Source organism: Eschrichtius robustus, chromosome 3, assembly GCF_028021215.1.
Source record: "Eschrichtius robustus isolate mEscRob2 chromosome 3, mEscRob2.pri, whole genome shotgun sequence".
Taxonomy (NCBI): domain Eukaryota; kingdom Metazoa; phylum Chordata; class Mammalia; order Artiodactyla; family Eschrichtiidae; genus Eschrichtius; species Eschrichtius robustus.
In genome coordinates this window covers 117,819,774-117,829,857 of record NC_090826.1, presented here as the reverse complement: position 1 = coordinate 117,829,857, position 10,084 = coordinate 117,819,774, and the positions used below count along the sequence as shown (strand labels likewise).

General features: G+C 43.4%; 1 protein-coding gene and 1 pseudogene across 1 annotated transcript; both read right to left on the bottom strand.

The window, feature by feature from the left end:
- Positions 1-1,820: 1,820 nt before the first annotated feature.
- LOC137763208 (small nucleolar RNA SNORA18) lies at positions 1,821-1,964 on the bottom strand (annotated as a pseudogene).
- Positions 1,965-2,097: 133 nt separating this feature from the next.
- On the bottom strand, positions 2,098-2,439 carry LOC137761399 (small nuclear ribonucleoprotein G-like). The gene is made up of 2 exons (XM_068538319.1): positions 2,414-2,439; positions 2,098-2,278 (listed from the first exon to the last, which is right to left on the bottom strand). Exons 1-2 carry the CDS (start codon positions 2,437-2,439, stop codon positions 2,098-2,100), a joined length of 207 nt encoding a protein of 68 aa, XP_068394420.1.
- Positions 2,440-10,084: the final 7,645 nt, after the last annotated feature.

The following is a 10,084-nucleotide window of genomic DNA, read 5'->3' as shown; positions in this document are numbered from 1 at the left end:
TGTGACTACCCCAACAGTACCTACAGGACAGTGAGACAAGCAATTATGAAGCTCTTGGTAAAATGGAGGGCTTATGAGTGCCACCTTCTGGAATGAAGGATAACATCACTGCATTTTTGCCAGTGACCTAAATGAAAAACAAGGCATGCATATCATATTTGTGGATGGCAAGGAGATAGAATAACAACTTCATTAGCTTGCAAAATGAGAAGTCAAAAAGATCTCAGTAGGCAGGAATGATAAACTCCATTTAACAAGGTGAAGTTCAGTGGCAATAAGTGTTAAGATTCTGACTTTGGGCTCCCAAAACCAATTCTTCATGTATAAATTTGGAAAGATATAGAACGTCTAGAACCAGAGGGATACTCTTCGCTGATGGTACTAAACTCCTGTATCAAGTTCTGTTTTAGATGTCAAACTTTAAGATGATTATAGACAAACTAATATGTTCATAGAAAGTGATCTGGATGGTGACTTAAAACTTTTAAGGGACTTAAAGGGACTTAAAGTTTTAAGGGACTTAAAACTATGCCATCTAGAAGCTTAATAAAAGAATCAATGTCAAGCCCAGAGAATCAGAGACTCAGGCAAGACAAAATTAGATATTTGAAGATTACTGGATGGATGGTCCCAAGGCAGAAAATTAGGACCAATGGATGATGTCTAAGAAGACTGGTTATAATTCAGAATGTGCCCTTCAGAGCTTTAAGGAGGAAGTGCTGTATGGAAGAAAGAATAGCAGTTTTGGAGTCAGGCAGACCTTGTTTGATTCCACCTTCTGTGACGCTGGCAAATTTTTCTCTCTGGGTCTCAGTTTTGTCATCTAAAAAATTGGTGATAATACCCACCCTATGAAATTTTTAGAATTAAATGAGACAAGATCTGTAAAGCATTTACAGTACCTCACATTATAAGAGCTGTCCATAATTGCTTTCAGACTGGATATTCTAGGCCAGGAGTTGACAAACTTTCAATAAATGGCTAGGTAATTTTTTTTTTGACTTACAAAGGTGGTTTTTGTTTTTGTTTTTGTTTTTTGGCTGCCTTGGGTCTTCATGGCTGCGCGTGGGCTTTCTCTAGTTGTGGCGAGTGGGGGCTACTCTTCGTTGCGGTGCGCGGGCTTCTCATTGCAGTGCCTTCTCTTGTTGCGGAGCATGGGCTCTAGGCACGCGGGCTTCAGGAGTTGTGGCGCACAGGCTCAGTAGTTGCGGCACACGGGCTTTGTTGCTCCAGGGCATTTGGGATCTTCCGGGACCAGGGCTTGAACCCGTGTCCCCTGCATTGGCAGGCGGATTCTTAACCACTGCGCCACCAGGGAAGTCCCCTACGAAGGTGTTTTTATTTTTTATTTATTTTTTAAAAGGTTTTTAAAAAAATTATGTGTAACATAGACAGTTATTTGTCAATAAAATTTTAAGGAATTTCACATGTTCTGATTCTTTCCACTGCCAATCACCTTAGTTCCTCCAAACTCATAATCTTCACGATAAAATAGCCCTTTCAAAAAGAAGTTGTCATGTGAGTCAGCCCACAGTTCTTTTCGTTAGGCTTCTTTGATCTCCCATGGAATATGGACACACTTCAAAATTCCCCACCTGTAATCTTTGGGATCCAATTTCCTCAAGCGATTTACTTTAGGACCATGTTTAGAGTCAGGAGATGGATCTGCCTGGTTCTGAATTTGACATCCTCTAAAAATGTATTAGGTTCAAATCATATTCACTCCTAAGCCATCACACCCTAGAACAGTACAGATCATTGGGATATGCCAATATCTAAGATTAAAAAATTTGTTAGGTTTTTCATAGTTTACTTGGCAGCTCTGTCTTGTAGTTCTTTCCCACAGATCTAACAGGTAGTTCTATGAGTAAAGGAAACCACACCATTACTCTATGAGGCGTTTCCAACAGTGTAGGTTTACACCTACACCTGTAGGAAAAAGCCCCGTCAGGATAGACCTCAACACGAAGGTGTTTTTAAAAAGAAAGTTTGATAAGAAAATATACACAGGAAAACAGTTGCTCTGGATGGGGGATGTGTAGAAGAAGTTGATTCCTCTGGTGAACACAGCCGTTGGTTATAAACGCTGGAAGTCTTCTAACATGATGATACTATTCGTATTACCACCATTCTGGTATCTTTCTGTTGCCCGCTAGTTACCATCTCCACACATTTATCTACCACAGGACTCATAAAGGGATCAGATCTCCACAGTATTCCTCGGACATGTCTGCCACAGTTTAATTTCAATGATAACTTCTTTTCTATAATTTTTTTTCTTTTTTTTTGGCCATGCAGTGCAGCTTGCAGGATCTTAGTTCCCCTACCAGGGATCGAACCCCTGCCCCCTACAGTGGAAGCACAGAGCCCTAACCACTGGACCACCAGGGAATTCCCCACAAATTTTTTTTTCAAATAGGGAGGGTGAGCTTGGCTCATGGTATCTGCCCAGTGGCTCAAAGTTGTCTCTAGTGGATAACTTTTTAGGCTTTGTGAGCCACACAGTCTCTACACAACTTTGCAGTTGTAGCAAGGAAGCATCCATAGACAATGAATGAGTGTGGCTGTGTTCAACTAAAACTTCATTTGTTGACACTGAAATGTGAATTTCACGATTTTCACATGTTGTCACACGGGTAACAGATCTTTTTCAATTGTTTAAAAATGTAAAAGCCATTCTTAGGTCCCAGGCTGCACAAAAACAGGTGATGGACTGGCAATTGGTGTGTGTGTGTGTATATATATATTTATATAAAAGAATATTTTAATTATTTTCCTTAGAAACTGTAAAGACTGTACACCATTTGGAAATGAGTCCGTACCAAACAATGGCCAGAGAAGAATCATCCACTCTATGCCTTCTCTTTTGTCTGGTTACTCAGAAATATGTTATCAGTTATAACCGTTGTTGCTTGTCACCTCACATTATTTTAATCCATGTATTCACCATAGTCTACTTTCCCTTCCACATAAATTCGAGACCACTTTTTTTTTTTTAAGATGTTAGCTATGAGTTTTTCTTTTTTTTTTAAAATTTATTTATTTATTTATTTATTTTTGGCTGTGTTGGGTCTTCGTTTCTGTGCGAGGGCTTTCTCTAGTTGCGGCAAGCGGGGGCCACTCTTCATCGCGGTGCGCAGGCCTCTCACTATCGCGGCCTCTCTTGTTGCGGAGCTCGGGCTCTAGGAGCGCAGGCTCAGTAGTTGTGGCTCACGGGCCTAGTTGCTCCGCGGCATGTGGGATCTTCCCAGACCAGGGCTCGAACCCGTGTCCCCTGCATTAGCGGGCAGATTCTCAACCGCTGCGCCACCAGGGAAGCCTGAGACCACTTTTTTACATACTGATAGAGCCGTTGGTATTTTATTCATAGTTAAAGTTAAAAGAAGGCAACTAACCCCCTTTTTTTAAAAAAAAAATTTTATTTATTATTTTTGGCCACATTGGGTCTTCGTTGCTGCACGGGCTTTGTCTAGTTGCAGCGAGCTGGGGCTACTCTTCGTTGCAGTGCGTGGGCCTCTCGTTGCGGTGGCTTCTCTTGTTGCAGAGCACGGGCTCCAGACGTGCAGGCTCAGTAGTTGTGGCTCACGGGCCCAGTTGCTCCGCGGCATGTGGGATCTTCCCGGACCAGGGCTCGAACCTGTGTCCCCTGCACTGGCAGGTGGATTCTTAACCACTGCGTCACCAGGGAAGTCCCTCCTCACTAGGTTTTGAATGCAGACTTTAAGATTTCTTTGGCCCAGGTCTGTAACGTCCCTGGGGAGAAAGAAACTCAGACAACAGAGTGAGTGGGAGCAGCTGGACAAGAATAAGAGCTAAATCATTGGAGCCTGCAGGAGAGAAAGGAGTGAATGGAAAACCAGTATGTCAATGAGAAGTGATGTGGGAGGAGGGTATTTAACTAGCAGGGAGACTCATCCCCACTATTTTAGAACAACACTTAAATCCAGTTTCTGTTTCTAGTTGATTCTTAAACTATGTGGAAATAGTAATACAGTCATTTTCAGTAATAAATTATTATTTATAGCTCCTTGTTTGATGTCACCAACTTGCTTGAGGGCAGGGAGCTTGTCATGGTACGTGCCCAGTGTCTGGCACATCATGCCAATCGATAAATGGTGAATGAATGAGTATCATGTCCCCAGATCTAAATAAGTCAAGATAACTGAGGAGCTGCTATGTTGGCTGTCACCAGCGTTATTACCTCTTGTTTCTTGTGTGGAAGCCAAATGAAAATAAGTTGAATGGAGCTGGGGGACAGAGGACCCCAGGCCCTGAATTTTTTTTTTTAAATAAATAAATAAATTAATTAATTAATTTTTGGCTGTGTTGGCTCTTCGTTTCTGTGCGAGGGTTTTCTCTAGTTGTGGCAAGCGGGGGCCACTCTTCATCGCGGTGCACGGGCCCCTCACTATCGAGGCCTCTCTTGTTGCGGAGCACAGGCTCCAGACGCGCAGGCTCAGTAGTTGTGGCTCACGGGCCTAGGTGCTCCATGGCATGTGGGATCTTCCCAGACCAGGGCTCGAACTCGTGTCCCCTGTATCGGCAGGCAGACTCTCAACCACTGCGCCATCAGGGAAGCCCAAGGCCCTGAATTTTTCAACGTGCATTTTTTTCTTGGTGTATAGGCAATGGAGACAGTGGAACAGGGTATGGGGCCGAGAAGAGAATGAAGTGGCCTCATTCACTCCCTCTGGTGTGCTGAGTCCTTCCAAGTGGGCTGGGCTCTTGGATTTTCAGAGCTGCTCATCCTACCTCTGAGACCAGCTCACGGTTTAAGGTGTTGAGGTGGCCAATAAGGAGCACATTGAAACCTTCCTCAGGGAGACATCAACCCATACAGGAAAGGCTGAGTGCTGAGAATGAGGTCCCTTTATCCTGCTGTGGAAGGAGCTTAGCAAGGGCAGTGTGGCCAGAGGGATAAAGGAGGAGCAAGGACAACGCCTAAAGCCTCAGCCCCCTCTATCTCACCCTTTTCCACCAATGTTTTGGCAACATTCCTAAAAGGCTTGTGACTTCCAATTCTGTTTGCACTCAGAACACCTGAAGTCTATGCTGTAGGGGAAGGAAAACATATCTTTTTCCCACTACCCTCCTAGGTTCTCCAGTTGGGGCCCCGTCATTAGACTGACAAGACAGATTAACAAGAGACAAAGAAACAGACTTTATTAACGTGTGTCATGCATACACAGGGAGAACTCAGATGAGTAACTCAAAGGAGTGGTTAGAACTTGGGCATATACAGCATCATAACAAAAGAATAATAAATTTTTAAAGAAGTGATGAGACAAAAGGAAAAGGACTTTCTAGGCTGGCAAACTGTAGGAAAGTAAGTATATGGGAAAAACTAATGCGAGATAAGTGTTAGGTTTGTTATGTGGATTTCTTCTGGTGCCATCTCTGGGCTAAAGGTCTAGAGTTGTCTCTGGTGATTAACTTCTGTCCTTCCTGGTAGAGAAGGTAGGCGGGCACCTTTACAAATTTCTGTTCTGCTTTTAGGCAACTAGGGGAAGGGCAGAGGGCTTTTCTTGTATCCACTTCTCATTCCCTTCAGCTCGAAATAATCAATATGCCAAAGTGGCATATTTTGGGGTGGCATATCCTGCTACTCTTCAATGTCTACTTTTGGAGGGCAGTACTCCACAAAACACAGGTCGAAATCCTTAAAGATGTCCAGGCTGAAAAGAGATGTCATTGTTGGGTAAAACCATCACAGATTAAAAAAGATGTGAGAAACATGAGCATTCTTTAGAGCTCTAGATAAGCAGATTTAGGAGGAAAACAGCCTTATATTTTCCCTCATGGGGCTACACATTTAGGAACCACAGAAGAGCTGATGTAGCTGAAGCTGTTCCCTAGGGAGCAGCAATCTGGTTGGAGGGCAGGAGCTGAAGCTGTATTTGTGTAGTGCTTTACATAATAATAGTTGGCCTGGAAGTCTCATTAGTGCCAGGCATTGTTCTAATGCTTTCAATGTACTAACTCATTTAATCCTCACACCTAAAAGAAAGGTACTGTTATCATCCCCATTTTCAGGTGAGGAATTGAGGCAAGAAGAAGTTAGTGCCTTGCCCAAGGTCATATAGGAGTAAGTAGTCGAGCCAAAATGCCAACCCAGACAGACAGGCTCCAGAGCCCAAATTCTAAAGACTCACTATTCTGCTTCTACCAAGGTTACAGACACGTAATTATCTATATGGGAAAGAGCTATTGGAAAGCTTCCCTAAACCACCCCAGCACAGTCACTCAGTACACAACTCCAGAGGCTTTTTGGAAAATTCACAGGTAAGAGATGTCATGTTAGGAGGCATTGCAGGCCAGAGGTGCCACTCTCATAGAATTCAATGCGAGTGATACCAGGAGGGCACAATTTGGGGCTCTTGCCTGTGGCTCCCTGTGGTGCCTGCAGAATCCAGGGCTGGATCTGAAGTCTGTTTCAAGAAAGCATTTTTTACGGATGCAGGTCAAATTTCCTATTCACTGAAAACTTGTTTAGTCCTGAGCTAGGGCCTTATAGTGTCACCTTTAGGTCTTGGGCATGTAGAAGAGAGAAGGAAAAAAAGAAAAGAAGAAATAAAAGGAAAATAGGTTGGGGGGAAAGAAGCTGGCTAGTGGGGGAAGCAGGTGCTGACAACCTCTAGCCTCCAACATCAGAAAAGAGCCTAAGGTCCAGGTGGTCTAAAGTTGCCCTCTGCTATGGTCTGAAGGCTTGTGTTCCACCCAAATTCATATGCTGAAAGCCTAACCCTCAAAGGTGATGGTATTAGGAGGTGGGACCTTTAGCAGATGCTTAAGTCATGAGGGTGGAGCCTTCAAGAATGGGATTCGTGCTCTTATAAAACAGGCTCCAAGGCGCTCCCTGGCCCCTTCCACCATGCAGGATACAAGGAAAAGTCTGCAATGAGGAAGATAGCCCTTGTTCAACCACAATGGCACCCTGATCTTGTAACAGGGAAGAGCAAAATCTGACTCCATGTGGGATCTGTTTCTTTGACTTTAACCTTTGCTTTTTGTTGCTTTTGTTATTATAATCATACATAATGGCCTGCCTCAGGGAACCCTGCCCACCTGTGAATGGCTGCAGAAAAGAAGAAACTAACACATCCCCTCCCATATGCTGGCCAAGCCAGGCAAAACTAATGGCCTTTTTACTTTACTTCCTCACCTCCTCTCCCTCTCTGCTCTATTAAAGAAACTGACATTCAGACCCCGATAAGATGGTTCTCTGGGGACACTAGTCCGCTATCTTCTCAGTCTGCTGGCTTTCTGAATAAAGTCACTATTCCTTGCCTCAACACCTCGTCTCCTGATTTATTGGCCTGTCGTGAGGTGAGCAGAGTGAGCTTGGACTCAGTAACAATCTCAGACTTCCAGCCTTTAGAACTGTGAGGAATAAATTACTGTTGTTCATAAGCTACCCAGTCTATGATATTTTGTTATAGCAGCCTAAATGGACCAAGGCACCCTCTAATATTTTAAAGAGTCTAATGGACAAAAGGACTAAACTACAGGTGTACTTGTGAAATGAGGTTGGTAAGAGGGTCAAGCCCAATGTCTGGTATGACAAAGGCCAATCCCTTACCTTTCCCCTGTCTGGAACTTGGTGATAAAGGTACTTCTCTCTTAAGTTGAAAGCTGGCTCCCCCAAAATACCACAAAATAATCTGTTGGTAAGGCAAAACCGAGTTTCTTGCTTATTGGAGTAACAGAGGGAACGTCATTGATAAAGTCTTAGTAGAGTCTCAGAATGGGGGTGCAAAGGCAGGGTATTGATGGGAATTCTGGAGTCTAGTTTACAGGGGGTATTTCATTGTGGGGGGAGGCAGGGGTTGCTGATTGAGATTAGGCATACTCTGTGGCAAAATAATTTAGGACTGGTGGGAAATATTTTCTAGAGAAGGGTTTCCTAGCTACTCTTGTTTGATGAGTCATTTTACGCTAAGGACACTTTGTCGGGATGTCTAGTTCCTGGGCAAGAGTTTCCTGGGTTAGTAAGGTCTTGTTAATGCAGACCTTCACATAGTGAAGTCAGGTTAATGTAAACAGCAAACTGTGTGGGTGTGGATTATTTTAGTGGCCATTTAACTCACAAAGTTTGGCATATGGCACAAGCTGTAGCCAATAGGAAAGGGGTTAGAATACAGGTTTTTTTCATTAGGGAAGAAGGGGCAGGAGATTTAAGAGGTAAGCAAATGTGCAAAGGCACAAATATCCCTGAGGTAAAGGTACAGTACTTTTCCTGCAACTAGATATGCTACCACCAGGTGGAGCTAGACCCTTCTGGCATGGCTATTCTTCCAAACGTGATGCTATGTTACAGGCATAATTTCCTGGACATAGAGTTAAGTATGAGGAATTACAAATAGTTAACTTCACTTATCAGATTGGCAAAATTTATTATTATTATTTTATTTTATTTATTTATTATTGGCTGCGTTGGATCTTCGTTGTGGTGCGTGGGCTTCTCACTGTGGTGGCTTCTATTGTTGTGGAGCATGGGCTCTAGGCGCACGGGCTTCAGTAATTGTGGCACGCGGGCTCTAAAGTACAGTCTCAGTAGTTGTGGCGCACAGGCTTAGTTGCTCTGCACCATGTGGGATCTTCCCGGACCAGGGCTTGAACTGGTGTCCCGTGCACTGGCAGGCGGATTCTTAACCACGGCGTCACTAGGGAAGCCCCGGGAAAATTTAAAAAGCTTGTATAGGGGAGGAAAGAATACTTTACCTCTACCCTTCCAAGTTCTTGGTTGAAGAACCCCCCTCCCTCCAACATTAAAAAGATTAACAGGAGAAAAAACAGAAGTTTAATAACATATATACCTCCAGTACACATGTTTCCAGGAAAACTCACCAAAATGGCTGAAGCTCTCACCTTAAATACTGTCTCTAGCTAAAGGCACGAAATGTTGGAGTGTTGGGGAGGCAGAGCTAGTTATGGGAGGTTTTCAGGCAAAACACAGTAAAAAGGGTAAGGTTTGTTTTGCAGATTTAAGTCTGTGCTTTCTCCATTGATAAGAGGTTTCTAGAGACTTGGTCATGCTCTTCTTTCAGGTACAGAAAGGGAGACACCCTTACAGATGGAGATTTCCCTTCAACATGTAAATTTCTCTTACAAAGGGTAACTTCTACTTGGTTTTCAGAGCTTTTCCTGTGTCTGCTGTTTTTAAAAAGTAAGCAACTCAAGAGAATCCTTATGTCAATGTAGGGGAGCAGAATTTGCCGCTTTAAAATATGTCTCATTGGCATATTTATTGTTTGAAGCTGGTTATTTTCTGAGGAACAGCAGACATGGGAAGCGCTCTGAAAACCAAGTAGGAGTTGCCCTTTTGTAAGAAACATTTACATTTGTGAGGGAAATCTCCATTTGTAAGGGTGTATCTTCTCTGTACCTGGAACAGGAAGAGGACCAAATCTTTGGAAACTCTTAGCAATGGAGAAGGCAGTGACTTAAATCTGCATCACAATCACCCTTGCTTACTGTGCTGTTCCTGGTAGCTTCCCATAACCGACTGCCCCCATCCTAAACATTCTCTTTTGACTTTAGCTGAGGATGGTATTTAAGGTGAGGGCTTTGGCCATTTTGGTGAGTTACTCAGTTTTCCTGGGTCTCTGCCCTGTACACATGTTATTAATTAAATTTTGTTTGATTTGCTCCTCTTAATCTGTCTCATGTCAATTTATTTCTTAAACCAGCCAGAAAAACCTAGTTGGGTAGAGGAAAATTTCTTTCTCCTCAATACCAAAAAGGCACATTTTGGGGTGGCATTTTCTGCTCCCCTTCACTTGATAATACACTTGATCGTCAAGGCTGTGGGGGAAACAAACACTCGTATGTTGTTGGTGTGAATACAAAAGGGAGGGTGGGACTTCCCTGGTGGTCCAGTGGTTAAGAATCCACCTTCCAATACAGGGGACACAGTTCGATCCCTGATCAGGGAACTAAGATCCCACATGCCTCGGGGCACCCACGCACCGCAACTACTGAGCCGACACAGCCAAATAAATAAATAAATCTTTAAAAACACACAGACACACACACACACAAACCAAAAGGTAGGGCAATTTGTCAATATCATAACAAAAGTACA